Here is a 17,785-nt window from a genome sequence, read left to right as displayed (position 1 = left end):
AAGAAAAACGCTCACAACACAAACTGCGGCTAGAGTCCGATGTTTATTTATAAAGCCAATCCCAACAATAAATTACACATTCGTTTACAGTATCCCTCTGTAAATCTCAGTTCATCTCGGCAAAATACTGCACAGGAAAATACAGGTTAGTTCAAAAAAAAAAAAAAAAAAATGAACAAAACAAAACTAAATAACAGAATCACAGAGTACACCAGTCGACTGATAACGCACGTCCACACCGAGGTGGCTGAGGTGCGAATCAATGCACAGAGCACAGTGAGGGGAGCAGTTCTGCAGCTTTTACGTCAGGATGTCAAACCACAAACCTTGTGATATGACAATATTACCAGCGTAAAGTTCCTGTCTTGATACAGGGCCATGATATAGCCACCATTCTCCACCTGGAGACCGCAGTGAGGCACAGCCGAGATGTTCCTCTGCTCTAAATACCACTTCAGAGATGCGTGCCTGTTTGAGGAGCTGACTCAGCTGTGGTAGAGCGGTGAAATGACTAGCATCATAGAAGTAGGCCCTTCACTTTCATTTCTGCTTGGATTAGAATCAGGGCTGAACGATAACTGCAATGTAAATAAAGCATGAAACATTTTAAGTGGTCTTTACTACATATAAAAGCTTCAGTGGGACTTATTAAGAACAAAATTGCTTATTCAGTGCTTGTTTGTGCACATACATCCAGAGATCTGGAGCCCACCAACATACACACTGCCTGAGTCAGAAAACACGGGATAAAACGAGGCATTCTGATTCTGCTCCGCTTCTGACATCAAGTGCAGAGACTTTAGAATGGCCCCACCCCCTCGTCTGAGTCTGTCCAATCACAGCGCTAGACCCACGTTTACGTGAGAGCGCAAAGGCAAGGTTAAACACAGCAAAACAGACACAACGAGCGCGGAGAAATAAGAACACCGAGTAAAAACTGAGAAAACGAGAACGGAGATGAAAGAGAACAGCGCAAAAACAGCTAAAAACCAGAGCTTCTGCTCCTCGCTCCTCACTGGGTCGGGGCGAACAGCATTTAAAGGAACAGGTGCTGAAAGCAGGCGTTCTGAACAGGGCTAGGTGAAATATCACGTTTTTAAACTCATTAAGACAACTTTGAATAATGGAGGATATTAACAAAACTGCACTCTTTGAAATTGCGATTTTGATATTAAAACAAAGCATCGTTCAGCCCTAAACCAAACACAATTGACAAAGATGTGTCACGTCTGCAGCCTCTTACACAGCAATGACGATGCATTTCCTGACAGATATTACAGTGTTGCAGTCTTAATGCTAAAGGCCAACGTCAAACCTGATCAGAGTCCAAAAAGGCAGCTTTAAAGAACACATTCCCTCCTAAAACAGTTGTTCCCTGACATTAGGCCTGACCTGGACATGGACACTAGCGTTTTAAAGAGGATTCCACCCATTTAGGAATAAAAATCCACACAAAAAGATGTAAGATTAAGATGTAAACAAAGTCAGTGAGATTTTTTAAAATATCATTCAGACATATTTCCAGTAAAAGTGTGTGGAACCAGGCATCCCCATGTCTACAATACACATCTAGCAATTTACTCGCTCTCCTCCACCACCACAGGAAGTGACCTCCATCCACCTGAAGAGCTTTATACTTTATGACAATGATGAAGGTGATAGTGGGAACTCTGAAAATTATGTTTTCTGTGCTTTAGAGTGTCTTATGTGCACATGCTTTTGATGTAAAGCACCAAACTGTTTTAATGCCTGTCGCGCTCTTGTGCAAATGTTTTAACCTGCTAAACATGAGTGAGCAAGTTACAAGAGAGGTTCATGAATGTAAAAGTACATTTTAGGATGAAAAGTCAATCTCAAGTCTCAGAACAATGACAAAGTGTCATATTTATAAACATTTACCATAACTTTGAGAGGAGCTTTTAGAGGGCGATGTCTGGTTCCATTCAACATCACCGTCAGCTGATTTAACTCAAAGATTCTCTAGAACTGAGTATTTCACCACAAACCGGCCAACCTCAGTCACTTTGTTTGCATCTTAAACATTTAATTATGTTGATATTTTTGGGGGGGATAAGTGAAATCCCTTGTGTGGTGTGGAGGTAGCTGGTCTTTGAGATAGATATGATTAGAGCTGTGCTCCTCTTTTCAGAAACTGAGCATAATTATTATTATACAAACCACACCATAGGTTCATATTAAAAAATAACTCGATTATGGAAGTAGAGGTACGTGTAAATGTCATTTGCAATATTTCACAACCAAAAGGGACAGAAGGGAGAGCGGGTGCACCCCCAAACTCAACATACGACTCTGATTATTTTACAATTCACACTCAGTGCTTCCCACATTCAGCAGTCACGCACGCAAACGCTACGTCTTTGAGAAATGTCGTAACTCCATATAACTCCGTATGAACTCCATATACAGTACACAAGTGCAAAGAAACACACAAGGTGTGAAAAAGAAAGAGAAGAAAGTCTATTAAACCTGACCAAACATCCAGAACAAGGGCATTATACTGACACCTAGAGTCCTGGATGTAGGAGCTATACAAACCTTATGAGGGACTTGCTTTATGGAGCCTAAGCTGATTTATTTAGGGATGACATGTCAGTCTGGTTCTTCTGTGAGTGGCATTTTTATGGTAAAAATGATGGACTGCACCTTTAAATATGACATGTTTCTGGGCTTTTTTTACTAAAAAAAAAACAAAAAAAAACACACTTTAACCATTTCAGACTCGTGGGGAAAACAGACCAGTCAGAATCTGCATCTTTAAATTAGGTTTTAAATGACGGTTTAAGTATTGCTCATTATTTCCTGACACACTTTACTTTTCCAGGCAGAGTCAGCCCTCCTTAACTGTTCTTCAGACACTTTAAAGGGCCCATAACCTTACATTTCTCCAGCATATGACAACAGAAATGTTTTTTGTGTGTGTGAACAGTTAATACAATCAGTATTTCAACAGCTACTTCTTAAAGTCAGGCAGAAAGAAGCTTTTTTTTTTTTTTTTTTTTTTTTTGGACAAATAAAAACTAAATATTGAGAAGCATACTGGCCCTTTAAGACTGCTCTTTAATATGTAAATGGCCTCTCTGCTGACTGGTTGCTTTTGAATGCACCTCAAAACACAGGAACTCAAAGCTGATGTTCCTTGGAGGTTCAGCATATACAAGAAGAAATAAACTGATGGTTTTGTGACATCACAAATACAAATGTTTTTAAATAGGCTGTTGTTTCAGCTTAAAGTAACACTAGGTAGAATTGTTATCTTAATATTAACCCATCATTGTGATGCTCTGCTGAGCTGTCATACGGAGAACAGAGCCTCTTTAACACTCAGCACTGCAGAAACTGCGCTATGTAACTTTTGGAGGAGGGTAGGAAACCCACCCCTTGATTTCAGGACACTACGGTAAATGCGAATTACACTCTGTAAATGTCACGGTAGCCCAGGAGCAGTTCACAGACTAAATGTAGGCTTTGAAACAGGTTTTAATGCAAAAAAAAGGTCCTTTTAACCAAAATAAAGTGGAAATTTTTCAGGATATGGGCCCTTTAAGTGTTCAGCATCTATATTCTGTGCAGTTATTAATACAGATTAATTACAACACAGTCAAACAAAGCCATTAGGCTGGATCAAAGCCAATCAACGGTCCCTATTTCTTTCCTTTGGCCTTCGTTCCTGAACACGTCCCATCCCATTAAGAGCTCAGAGCAGGCTGTGGGGTATTAAAATAAGGCAGAAATTATGGTAATCTCAGAGAAAATGCAAAATAAACAATATTCTAATGATCTAGAGTCAGTGGTGAAGCTGTGGAAATAATCCATTTATCCTTTGTTTCTGTGATTATGTGGATTAATGGATGATCCCACGGCACCAGAACACTTAAAGAAATCCTATAAAATAAAATAAAAAAATAAAAATAACTCTAAGTGGGTCGTTTTAAGCCAGGAGTGGGATGGGTGCTGGTTTCAGGAGTTTCTACACCCCCAGGAAAGGTCTGAAAAATCCCAAAACATACGCTTCAAAACACCAATGATTTCCACTTAAAGAAACGCTACCTGTGTCTGTGGCAGAGGGTCAGTTAGCAGCACCTCTACCCTCATTACACCTCCCTTCGCCGAGAGAAGAACAGAAAACCCACTCAGAACTCGAGACAACATCAATGACCTGTTGATTAAGTGTTAAACTTGGAGACAGATTAAATCAGCAGCTCTCAAACTGTTTTATTCTCTAGTCTTTGCCACATGCAATGGCCTCAGGGTCCTGTGACGAGTGTGGTGTGTTCTCCATGTGTCTGTGTGGGTTTCCTATATGTTGCTAAATGGTGTGACTGTGAGAAACTGTCCACAGGTGTGTGAGAGTGAGTGACTGGTTGAGTGTGTGAGATTATCCACAGGTGTGAGTGTGTAAGTGTCTTCAGAACATTGTGTTTGGGGTGGGGATGGGCAGAATCCACAATTTTCATACCGTCTTACCACATGAAAATATTATCGCGGTATACGTTATTACTGTGTGGGTGTGGGGTGTACTGTCGGGCTGCACTGAGCCTTATATCTGTGAGCACAAAGTAGAGTGAAGTGTTTTTGGCGCTGTGCAGTTCAGCTCAGCACAGCCCAACAGTGTACACTGACATGTGCTGGAGAAATGTTGTAAAATAAGCTAAATAAGACGGTTCTACACTGTTTGGAAGCACAGCTGGTGCTAACAGGCAGTTGTGGTTTAGCGCACACCACATCAGATGGTTCTCCAGTGAACTGAAGCTCAAATCACACACATTTAGAGATAAAGCCTCATAGCTGTGAGCACAATGTCGAGTTAAGTGTCTTCTGAGTGTTTTCAGCTTCATTTATCTCTCTTTTAACCCAAAAATCACACTGCAGTGGGAGATTGGGCTTGTACTTCCCCCGTTTTCAGAGTGTGACATTAGCAGTCAGTGAGATCCCTCAGTGCCCTCTCCCTGTGGTTATCTTAAATGCACATCAATTAACTTTTTGGCCTTATATTTAAAGACACAGAACAGAAATCTGTCACACCACACAGGTCATAATTGCCACCCAACCTTAGTTTGGGTGAGATGCCGGAGACCGGTGTAATGAATGGCAACATAAATTGGGGGAAAAATATTCTGCAGCCCCCTAGTGGCCACCCAGTTTGAGAACCACTGCTTTAATGCAAAAGGGCAGGAGAGATATTGCTGCTTTGAGACTTTTCTTAGTTTTTTCTGCTTTAAATAAGGTACACTTTGACCCAAACAGCATTTTTCAGTCCCCAAGGTTTCTCAACAAGCTTAGTATTATTCCAACAGGAGTCAGGGGAACAGGGGGATTACTTCTAAGACTCAGCACTTTTTTTTTTTTAGGAAATCCAGACAAACTGACAGTGAGATCAAATTCACCTCGGTGAGGTGTCAGAACTTAAGGCCGTCGTCTCTCAGAGGCTTTCAGAGATACAAATATGTAAATACACATTTCCCACTGGTCTATGGGCTGCTGGTGTTTACTGCTGCCAGGAATTTCCAAAAATCACTCAGTCCGGAGGCAGGACACAAGGCTGGACACTTTAGATCCGACATGATTAAGTGGTCAAAGCAGTCACAGGGACGAAACAAACAACAGATTAATAAAAGTGCTGTCTAGGGGTGGACAATATCCTCAAATACAGTCCACAACAACCAAAATGTAGAATTTATAAACAGACTTGCAGGATGCATTTTTGATTCAGCAACAAAGTTGACAACAAAGCATTTGATGAGATTTAAAAAAAAAAAAAAAAAAAAAAAAAAAATTATTGACAATTGAATATTGATCAATCAAACAACAATTATTTATAAATATAGCACTTACCAATATTTTTCACAGTTTTTTACAGTTTGTTTAAGTCTCTCTTTAACAAAATATGTAATAAGTCAGTGCTGTTTACTATCACCTCCAACAAAATTCTCATAGATAATTATCGTGAAGTTAATGTATCATGATCTATCGTATCGTCCACCCCTAGAGCTGTCAGGTCTTAAATGGACATCATTCAGTTCCATTCACCACTGCAAAAAATTATGTCTTTTCTTGTTCAATCATTATTTTTTCATGAATGATGTGGAAAATCTTGTTTTCTGAAGCAAAATCAGACTTTCTTTGTAGATAACATCACTTAAAATCAGTGTTGAGAAAACCTTTGAGTAATCTCATATTCTCCATACAACCCTCTCAGTAGGAGGTATATGGGAGATATCGACCAGATTTAAGATGTTTTCACTGAGTAACAGATCATTAACTGCAGGGAAGTCACAGCAAATGTTAAGACATTGAACAAATCAGCACACACTCCAGAACATCCCTTTAAGAAGCAGCAGCTTGTCTCACGACTCTCTCAGGAGATATTTTGAGGAAATCTAATTTGGAAAATTCTTTCTTTTAAGGGCTGCAAATCACAGGTAAGCTCAGAGATCTCAGAGGAGGAGGAGGAGCGCTGGGTATATTCGCAAATCAGACACAGATGGGTGATAAATGAAAGTGAAAGGATGGTGTTTAATGTTCAGTGTGTGGTGGATAATCAAATACAACATTTGATAACCTCCTGTAGATGTTTAACAGGGTTGAGATCTGGTGACTTTGAAGTGACACAGCATTTCGTCTCGGCCCAAACATAACACCTCCAATAGAGATGAACGATTTTGGCGAAATTTTTTTGTAGTTATTGTTATCGGTCCGATGTTGGAATTTTAACCGATAACTTCGGTTCACCTGTAGCTTTCTCCACTCACTTATTCTGGGGTTTCTCTCCCGTTTATCACCCATCTGTGCATGTATGTACATATATATAAACAGCATCCATAAGGCAAAGGCCTTTCTGGTTCAGCAAGCCCCCATATCGTAATGCTCTGCTTCTCCGCAGCTGTTTACAGCATTGAAAGTAAAGAAAATCTGCTCAGATCTAACTGTAATGTGCTCTGCAAAAGCATGCCGGATTATTACGCTTCCTCTTCTCACTAAAAAAAACAACACCCACGGTTTTCTTCTTCTTCTTTTCTGCATGGTTCAGTTGTGTACAGGAGGCATTTGGTAGAAAATCTGATAGACAACACTGAGATACTGTAAAATCTGGATGTAGAAAGATACCAGCCTGAGGTTCTGTAGAGAATTAGTGCAGGAGGTAAGAGATAAACAACAGTTTAACAGAAAAGTACCACAGATTTGCACCGGAATGAGACAGACGTCCAGTTGAACGCTTGTTTTCCCTGTGTTTGAGTTTGGGTTTTGCATTGCATCAGAGGTTAAACTAGCACCGAGAGTGAGGCAGGCAGACGTTGATGAGCTACCTCAGGCTGTCACAAAGGATGAAATTGGTTTCACCCAGAGAGGAGAGCTGGAAGTATCAGGGGGAAACCTGTCACTAGTTTGTTTCGCCAAGCACCATTTGAAGTGGCCAATTAAAATCACCGTGCTCTCGCTGGCAACCCACTGGCTCGACTCCTGGGGCTCGGATCTGGGTGTAGGCTTAGTCCTCAGACAAAAGAAATCCATGCTTGTGCACGTAGCTTTAATGTGAGTAAAGCTAGCCTAGCTGGGTGAGAACCTACACGCTGCTCAGCTGCTGTGTGCTTAAGGACAACTATTACAAACACACAGGGTGAAGAGTAAGAGTCAGGAACCACCCAAATACCTGCAAGACACTTCATGTTAGTGCCTGTGTCGCATGGTACCAGTCTAATGTGTGATATCACTATGAAACCTCACCTTTTTGTAGCTGGGGATACTCCAGTATAAGGCATTCCAGATCTAAGCTGCTTTTTTGGTAAGAAATATGAATCACATTTGCAAAAATCCCTGCAATTGTACGAGAATTATTCGGATTATACCTGGAGCCTCAACATTATCCAATCACTAAAAATGAACTATGAGTATTGATACAACAAAGACTGCTCATATTTAGACCATTCATTTTTCTCATAGAGAAAATCTATGATGTTAATAAACATTATACAATGTTTCATACTGGCTACTAACAGTGGGTCAGCCAAGTAAAGGTTGGTGTCTGATGTTTCTGCTCTGGAGCTACAGGGTACTGTACGAATAATCGTATACAATACGATGTACAGCACTTTTGGGACGGCAGGGATCTAATTTATCAGCAAACTGCCATTTATTTATTTACCCTCCGCAGTTTGGGGCATTTCCCAGTCCCAGTTTATAATTTTAGGATTCATATTATTCCTAAACTGCCCTTGTTTCCATCCTTTACGCTCTTCCAGTGCAAAACCTCAGACTCCAAATGTGTCCCGGCTGATATCTGGAGTAAGGTGTGACTGAAGGATCTTACGGACATCTGAACGGCTCCTGATCTTCACTTCACCCTCTGCGTCACACTTGTCAAACATTGTACTCTTATTCCACATGACCCAACTGTGTTTTGTTTTGCTTGGTGGTGGTGGTGATGATGGTGAAGTTGTTGTTGGTGGTGTTTATGTGAAAATAAAAGAAAAAGAAAGAACCGAAAGGAAGGAAGTGTTTATCCACAGTAGGACACTGGCTTTCTCACGTGTCCCAGTCCAGTTCCCTGCATGCGATCCGCACAAGTCTCAGTTCCAGCTCGAAGGCGTCGGGTCTCTCCTGGGGGTTTGCCGAGAGCATCTCCCTGATCAGCTGCTTCATTCCGGCGTTCATGCTCTTCTTCCGCGCTGGGATGAGCAGCTCCATTTTGGGGTTTTCCAGGAGAGCTTCTCCGAGGGGCACGATCTCCTCGCCGTGTTGGACGTAACTCCCGAGGAGCTCTTTCTGCGTCTCCACGTCCACGAAAGTGATCCTCTCCACCATGGCCCAGATAATGACCCCCAAGGCAAAGATGTCCGCTTTGGCCGTATAGTGGCCCTCCCACACTTCGGGAGCCATGTAAAAGTCCGTCCCGCATGCCATTGACAAGAAACACTTGTTCACGCTGGCGGGTTCCTCAGGGTTAAGCCCCGAAGCCGAGCAGACCTTACTGAGCCCAAAATCCGCCACCTTCAGCGTGGGCTCGGCCGTGCAGCACTGAGATATGAGGATGTTGTCGGGTTTGAGGTCTCTGTGGATGATCTGGTTGCGGTGTAGAAAGGCCAGAGCGCTGCCTAGCTGCAGCATGAAGCTGGTGTTGGTCTTACGGCTGGGTTTGCGAGACAGCAGGTAGGCGTTCATGTCTCCTCCGTCACAAAAGTCCATCACGAACCAAAGGTAGTAGGCGCAGCGAGGGTCGAAGGCGATCTCGCCCTTTAGAGATGTCTCCACCAGCTGAGGGAGCGGAGAAAAACATTAATTAGCATTAGTGCCAGTCAATGTCGTACAGAAGGACATTTATAGGCCACAGTGGTAAATGCAAGCAACTACCCGTTTTTATTGCTTCTGTTGGAACATACATTACAATTTTAGGCAAGGATTTGTGAACTGTATTATGGTGTTTCACAAGGGAGGTCTGGCTTGTAACACACTCACTCACTCATGTTTAGCAGGCTGAAGGTTCCTCACAAGGGGGCGCCACTAGCACTGTTGCTTCACAACCACAACACTGTGTATCCTGTATTTGCAGATCATCTCTATATATCCTTTATCATTACTTTCTGACACGATGTAAATAACAACTGATAAAATATCAGGTGTACAAATAAGGACTTTTAGACACCGTATTATCCCCAAGAACAGAACACATCCCTCACAGTCTTCTGCAGCTTATTTCTGATGGAGCTCAGAACAAATGCAGTTGGTAAACTCCTCACTCAATGTTTTCACACATTTTTAGATTATTTTCTATTCAATAAAATGAAAATGTGATTTTTAATACAACACACTCTCACCGTAAAATGACAAAAAAGCAGAGAATTTGAATTATGAATTACAATTATGCAATTTACAAAAAACATATTACTTATTTGTACATCTAATATTAAAAACAATTTAAATATTGTAATACTAAATTTTGATTTTCTCATCAGCATTTTGTAATTTTGGGGTGAGCCACTACTGGCCATTTTCTAAACCCAGTTTTTAATAAAAGCTTCAACAGCAACAATCACCCTGAAACCAGACGTTCCCTGCTCATCTCTCGCTTTTCTTTTTGTGGCGATTTGCATCATCAAGTCAAATCACTCCACATTTATCAAGAAGGTCCCCTTTAATTGAAAACTCAAAGAATTCACTGGCTGTTTCAAAGAAGCGCAGCACAAAAGGCTCCATAAACAAACACATCAGCGGAGAGGGCCGGGCCACTGCCTCGAAAACAAAAAACCTGGGCCCTCCTTTCAGCTCTGAATTTGAGCGTATGACATTCTTGCACACTGAGTCTTATTGTGTTCTCCTGGCTCTCAGCCCAGCGGGGAATCAAAGCCCGAAGCGGAGCCTCTCATTTTAAAAGCATTCGACTGCACTCATCATTTCATCTCCACAGCTCTCTCCTTCCATCAGGCGTCGAGATAAGTGCAGGCTTTATCCGTTTAAAGCCCCTCTACATCGGCTCGTTTGACTGACACAAACAGAGCAGACACTCACCTGACACACACACAAACATACAGAATAATATCCACACAAACTGACCCTGCAGCTGTTCAACAGGTTTCTCCATATAAACAACTCATCGTCAGGGTGTGACCCAGCACCTGTTACTTAACCACAAACTGTCAGCAATAATGTTTTTAAAGAGCACATATCATGAAAATCTCCCTTCATCAGACCATGTTCACATTAAAGTGTGAATCTGGAGCCCATCAACCCACACACTGTGAAACAAGACCCCAGTCAGTACTCTGTGCACTGCCTGAGTCAGAAAATACGGGATAAAATGAACCATTCTGATTCTGCTCCGCTTCTGACTTCAAGTGTAGAGACTTTAGAATGGCCCCACCCCCTCGTCTGAGTCTGTCCAATCACAGCGCTGGACCTGCGTTTATGTGAGAGCGCAAAGACGAGGTTAAACACAGCAAAACAGACACAACGAGCACGGAGAAATAAGAGCACTGAGTAAAAACGGAGAAAAAGAGAACGGAGAAGAAAGAGAACCAAGTAAAAATGGCTAAAAAACAGAGCTTCTGCCCTTCACTGCTGTGCACTCAAGGTTGGGGTGAACAGTGAGCGGCTCATTTAAAGGAACAGGCGCTGAAAGCGGGCGTCTGAACAGGGCTGTTGATAAGGGATAAGGTTGAAAAATGACAGGCTGCTCCTTTAAGAGGAAGCTTGTGTATGAAGTAAATTATCCCAGTGGCTCTCCATTCAACAAAGCCATGATACACAACGTACGTCTGGTTCCGGCTCATCAGCGTTTGTTACCTGTGGGGAATGAGAGAGAGAGAGAGAGAGAGAGAGAGAGACTAGGGGTTCTGGGAGAGTGGCCAAATAGTGTAGTTTAACGAGCTGTCAGGCAATTGCTCAGGTGCCACTGAGAGACTATAATCAGCCTCTCAGCCCCTTCAGCTCTTCACACACACACACACACAGAGAGAGAGAGAGAGAGAGAGAGAGAGAGAGAGCAAGGTGGGGGAAAAAAAAGGCAACAACCTGCCACTGCAACACAGCATTTCTCCAAGACACAGCTCAGATCACAGGGCCACAGCCATTAAAAGTCACACACACACTCACTCACTCACCTGTGGACAGTTTCACACACTAAGCCTGTCACTCACACCTGTGCAGTTTCAAACACTAACCCTGTCACTCACTCACTCACCTGTGGACAGTTCACAAACTTACCCAGTTATTCACTCACTCACCTGTGAACAGTTTACACACTAACCCAGTTATTCACTCACTCACCTGTGGACAATACACACATTCACCCAGTCACTTTAATGAATACGGTATAAATATAAAATTCAGCCATAAATGAGTAAACATAGTGTAATCAAGTGATTCCTAAAATCCACAGCAAAGAGTTACAAAATACAAACCTGTATTTCCTGAAAGGAACCAATCATGGCTCAGTCAACACCACAGGGACCCGCCCACAAGTAAGGCCCCTCCCACTGGTCAGAACCAAAACAACAGCAGTCGTCCCCAGTGAGCAGGAAAAGAACCGCCAGCAGCTGAGTGTGTGCTGCTACATTTCACCACATCCTGCCCCAGAGGACGTGCCTTATTTCCAACAAATACATCGAGTCATGCAAGGTGCGTGTGATGAAAGACTGCGTGTGTGTGTGTGTGTGTGTGTAGACTCTTCACCACAAGTCTGTTCACACAGACATTTACGCTGAATAATCTTTGCACCATAAATCATGAAACATTTCTTTGATTGTGAGCTAAATTCTATTATCATTTTTAACATCAAAGCATATGACACCATTTCAATTTTCAAAAATTTGTTTTGCTTTAAGTGTCTAGTATCACATTCATGTTTCCAGACCTCTCTGAAATAAAAAGGTGAATATTTTACAAAGCCACAAGAAACTTGGTGAAATATCCTGTCATTGCAAACCCAAAGTGAGAACAGTGAGAGTTAAAGAGGGATAAAAACAAACATATGAGCATCTCTCTAAACACCACAGTGAGAGGAAGAGGAGGAGGAGTGAGAGACAAACAAAAGTACAGTTAACAATAGCAATACTCCTAAACAAATATAGTTCCCACAATTCCATGCAAATTCTACAGATTACAGCTTATGCCCATCCAAGGCTAAGCAAATAATCAAAATTTAATCAAAATCAACATTTAGAACTTCAACAATCAATATAATCTTGCCTGCATCGATTAAATTGATTTTTCTTTTTAATTCTGTACATCTCCACTGCTTGTTTATTTACTGTCCCTTTAAACCCACACCACGGCGCTGTAGTCATGTGACTCTGCCCCATCCAATCTGACACACAGAAGCAACATGAAGGAGAACCTAAACAGATGGACCAAGATGGACCGAGTGACTGGAGCGGCTCGTACCAAAGAGAAACGCTGTGTCTGTGGTTTGGACGTGTTCTGACTTTAGTGAAGAACACACTGAACATAAAGAAGTCAAATGTAAACACTGAGAAAAACCAGTTTCAGACCAAAGTGAATCCCCCAGTCTGTTTCACACTGAACACATTCACACGCCGAATATGAACAGAGCACGGCTCAGGCATAGAGACGGAGCTCCCAGCCGCATCAGAAACACACACCCCACCTTTAATACTGGAGGGTGTTTACAGCACGAGCCTTGTCAGGGAACTGTGAGACAAACAAACAACTACTAAATCATCCTTATTAATCGTAATCGAGGTAAAATGTCCAATTAATCGTGAAACCGATTTGCTCATATCGTCCAGCACTAACAGGAGGTGTACTCTATCAACAAAGATGTGATTTGTGGGCACCCAGCAGTCCCCCAGTTCCTCTGGTGTGTTTTTCTATAAATGTGCTGTACACAGACCTCAAGGTAGAGGGAGGAGCTGGAGCCATGGCTCATCCTCTGGGCGAGGCCGTCTCTCTGGAGAACACACTCCTCCAGGTGAATGACGTTGGGATGCTGGCTCTGGATGCTGCTCAGGGCCCAGAACTCCCGCAGAGCCAGCTCCACGTTCTCAGGAGAGTGGCAGCGGATCTTTTTAACGGCCACGCGAGCACCCGTCCGCTGCACCACCGCCTCGTACACCACACCGTAGCTGCCTCGCCCCACCTCCTGGATCAGCTCGTACTTCGGCTGGCTGCTCACCATCCTCTTCCTCAGCTGGGGGTCAGACAGAAGAAGAGAAATGCGGTTTCTGGGCAAAAAATGCAAGCATTTTGACCTGAAATAACTAAACAGGCCTAAATAGTCCACAAACAACACAGACTGATTTTCCATTCCACCTTAAATGGAGTTATGTTACACAGCATGTTTAACAGTGGAACAGAAAAGTTAAGTAAGACATGTACTCTGCTCCACAACAAAATGTAATCATCGCTGTTCAATTTAAGACACGTATCTCTCAAAATAGTAACTTTACAAGAGTAAAACCCCTTCTTAATTTTCAATGGAAGTCAATGTAAAAAGATTTTATTATGATTAATTTTGGAGCATTACAATTGGTCCATTCGTCATGAAATTCTCACATGACGTGAAGGACAGCTGTTGTGTTCCAATTATGTAGTAAACTGAAAATCAACAAAAATGGAGATACATGTTTTTAATCAAACAGCAACTATATTTTCTTTGATGACCAGTCTCTGTTGTTGTTGTGGACATGGGATGCGTTCATGACACATGACACAAGATTACAAACTGGTTTACTCTCCATCTATCTAACATTTAGTACATGCCAACTGGTGATAGAAACAGCTTAAGCTCAGAAAAAATACTTACAAAAAATACTTACTGGAACGTAATTTAAAAACATCAAATATCACACACTGTATCCATCAAAATGTGTCATAGCCCAAGCCAGGGTTTAGAATAATTTTGTTTTCTTTTTTTCGTTTATTTAAACCTATTTACTCTGAACAATGAAATAAATTACATCAAACTGAAAGAAGACAATAACAGCAAACACCTGTAAAAACAACTGTATTTGGCTTTAAATACCTGCAGGCATCTTATTATGTAATGACTGTGATAGGCTTTGACTATTTCTTGTTGCAAATCCTTTCTGTTGTAGACGAGAAAACACCTGGCAACCTGACCTTCACTCAAACTGCTGCCATTCCTCTGAATATAATTTAGAATGTGTGTGTCGCCCTGTGAAGGACTGGCGCCCCCTCCAGGGTGTGTTCCCGCCTTGTGCCCAGTGATTCCAGGTGGGCTCCAGACCCGCTGCGACCCTGAATTGGATGGGCGGTTTCAGACAATGAATAAATGAATGAATATAATTTAGGTTAGGAAAATATGATGTTTTATACACTAAATTTTAAAATTATTTTTTAAAAAAAAGTCATGTCATAAATGTCCTCATTAATGTCACACAGTAATGAAATATCAACACTTATGTGAATATAAACCACATAAAAAAAAACCCAGAGCCTTATGCCATAAACATAAGTACAGCACAAACATAAGAGTCTAACTTAAACCCAAGATTGAGGATTATCTAATAGGACTGTCCCTCCACTGTTATCCGCTTGCACAGGACTTGACTTTAGCTTTAAGATACCGGACTAATATTAGTACTCCTACTTTGTAAGTGTCCTTTCTATGCAATATTTTTATTGTACTATAATCAAATATTGTATTTTGTCTATTGTAATACACCTGTTATGACAAGTTCAAGAAGCTGATAAATTAAATCAGGTGTATCTGGATCAGACGAAAACTCGAATATGATCAGAATATAGCGTCAAGATCAAGATTATGGTTAAAATTAAGATAGGAACCAGTGCTGAGTTAGAGTATGTGGTTTGGGACACAGCCAAGCCAGCCTCCTCGAGTTAAACGTTGGAAAACCCTGTTAAAACACACGAAATACATAAGATACAAGCATCACTTAAGCTGGAGATTTATGAGGCAGTTATAGAAGGTTTTAATTCTACGTTTAAATGTGGAAATGCGGCAAAAAATAAGGTTTAAAATGTGCAAAAATTAGGTGATGTTAGCCTCTGAGCTAACGTAAACAAACGCTGGCAGCACATGTCTACGGAAGGAAGAGGAGATATTCTGAGGCAAATGAGGCCCAGAGGCGAAGTAAAAGATAGAAAATGAGCTGGTTTTATTAATATTTGCTCGTTTTGGTCCATACTCGCACACAATCGCACACTGCTATAGTCGTCTATGTAGCTTGTGTAACCTGTTAGAAACTGTGCCAAACGTTAGCTAGGTAACATTAAAAAAGACACTGCTTCGATAATCTTTCATTTACTCGTCAGAGATTTACAAGGACAATTCCTTAATAAACATCGGACGCTTGTGTTAATGTCTGTAAATGTGTCAGCTCTCATTTCTGAACAACTAGAGTCCATAATTTATGAGATAAACCCTGGAAGGAAGGTTAAGGTGGTATAAACAGCTAGTCAGTCACCTTCAATTTAATTACTATAAATTACCAGATTTACAGGCACATTAATAAACATATGTAAATGTGCCAGCACTTATTTATTAAACTTCAGATCCTAATTAATTAAGGAGTTAAGATTATGCTCAAATTTACTTTACTAAATTCAGGTTAAACTGTGCAGATTTACAGTAACGTCTCACATTATTATGAATATTTGGCATTTCTCTAAAGCTATGTACAATTCAAGCTTTAATTTTATTTATTTAAAGAAGTAAACTGTTGAGGAAGCATGTTTGTTTGTATATAAGTTATATGTATGGCATTTATAAAGATGTATAGATAAGTGTGAGATATAAGAAGTATATGAGATGTATATAAAGGTGTATATAAAGCATATTTAGTGTGCCTATATAGGTCTATATAACATGCTTTTAATGTGTATATTAAGGGATAAGGTGTGTTTAAAGTTTTTATAAGTCATATTTAATGTGAATTTGAAATATATTAGAGGTTTATATAAAAGTGAATATTATGTTATATCTTACTGTGCACATAAAGGTGTATTTAAGATGTATATACTGAGTATGTAAAGCTTTATATAAGGTGTATACACAGGTGTGCTAAGCTTTATATTAAGGTGTATTTAAGGTTAATATAAAGGTGTAAAGGTGCAGTTTGATCTAAATGTATTCTCTATATAACCACAAGGACAGCTCACATTAATCAACACTACACATTTCTGTAACATATTTTAAGATTTGTCCTCCATAATTTCTAAGATAAATGTAGGAATATTGAGGTGGTAGAAATAGCTTATGAACCAGCAGCAACGTTTAAATGTCTCTCGCTTAAACAGCGTTAATCTGGCAACCCACAACTGCCCAAACACGTTGAGCAGATGTTGACAACGGAACCGAACCACAGCGGCCTGCGCTCCAAACCACAAGCCGGATCAGAGGCATCCACCTGCGGCTAGGGAGACAAAGAGCCCCGCCGCCTGCCTCCCTTCTTCCCTGGAAGGAAGGAAGGAGACAAAGACAGAAACGTCTGAAATGTTTACCTCTCTCTCTCTCTTTCTCTCTCTTTCACTCTCTCCAGTCTATCCCCGATTCATTTGTCTCTCTCTTCCCTCTCTCCGGACGCCATCATTCGCGCAGATTTCACCCTTTGGCCCCGAGCTCCGACCCAAAAATCACCAAAAACACCAAAACCTCTGCAGCGGACACACACACGGTGGCCCAGAGTCTCGAACCGCGTCCCAAATCTCTCCCTCCGTCCCTATACACTTCTCACGTTTTGTCTTTTTCAAAAAAAAACACTGCAACTCGATCAGGTCAATCCATCCACAAATGATCCTGGTGCGGTGTAAAATGTACTGTTGGGGAGTGGAATGTTCTTAACGTAATAATTGTAAGGCATCCGTAGTAAACTATCTAGGCAGCACCGAAGGATTTGCGATCCGACCTGAGAAACACCACCCCCTTCAGTGAAGTGCCGTGTGCTGAAGATTCGATTCAGAGAGTCGGCTTTTTTAAGTGAACCCTGGGAACCGAGTATGGAGTCCCACTGCAGCCAACCTTCCTTGACAGAAAACAATGATTGACTGCCAATAACTAAAGCGTGGGAACATGGTATTTAACAACAAGCATATGTTTTGAGGATGTCTTAATAAAACATTAGGACAAGACAGTTAAGTTCTGGTTATGACTTTGCAAAGCAAATAAGAATATATATTTCTGGTAGTGCAGTCGCTGCTATAATCCCCAAGTCTCCACAAGTTGTGGCTCTTTAATTATTCTGTTTTTGCCTCTTAGCAATTTGTGATGGGGTTTTTTTTGCGTCATCAGTGGAGATCTTACAAAGATGCAGCGTAACTGAAAATTTGTCAT

General features: G+C 41.2%; 1 protein-coding gene across 1 annotated transcript; it reads right to left on the bottom strand.

Annotated features, from left to right (window-relative positions):
• Positions 1-44: 44 nt before the first annotated feature.
• On the bottom strand, positions 45-17,363 carry pdik1l (PDLIM1 interacting kinase 1 like). Its single transcript, XM_066674259.1, has 3 exons — positions 16,957-17,363; positions 13,364-13,660; positions 45-9,270 (listed from the first exon to the last, which is right to left on the bottom strand). The coding sequence occupies exons 2-3, from the start codon at positions 13,646-13,648 to the stop codon at positions 8,542-8,544; spliced, it is 1,014 nt and encodes a 337-aa protein (XP_066530356.1). The 5' UTR covers positions 13,649-13,660; positions 16,957-17,363; the 3' UTR covers positions 45-8,541.
• Between the last annotated feature and the right edge of the window lie 422 nt (positions 17,364-17,785).

This window comes from Hoplias malabaricus, chromosome 6 (genome assembly GCF_029633855.1).
Source record: "Hoplias malabaricus isolate fHopMal1 chromosome 6, fHopMal1.hap1, whole genome shotgun sequence".
Taxonomy (NCBI): domain Eukaryota; kingdom Metazoa; phylum Chordata; class Actinopteri; order Characiformes; family Erythrinidae; genus Hoplias; species Hoplias malabaricus.
The sequence above is the reverse complement of the archived record's forward strand: the minus strand, read 5'-3'. Positions and strand labels throughout refer to the sequence as shown.

Bases quoted from the DNA above. Each gene is read 5' to 3' on its own strand.
- pdik1l (XM_066674259.1), bottom strand. From the start codon at position 13,648: ATGGTGAGCAGCCAGCCGAAGTACGAGCTGATCCAGGAGGTGGGGCGA. The intron at 9,271-13,363 runs GTCTGTGTACAG...CCGCTCCCTCAG, and splicing joins GCTCCTCCCTCTACCTTGAG to CTGGTGGAGACATCTCTAAA.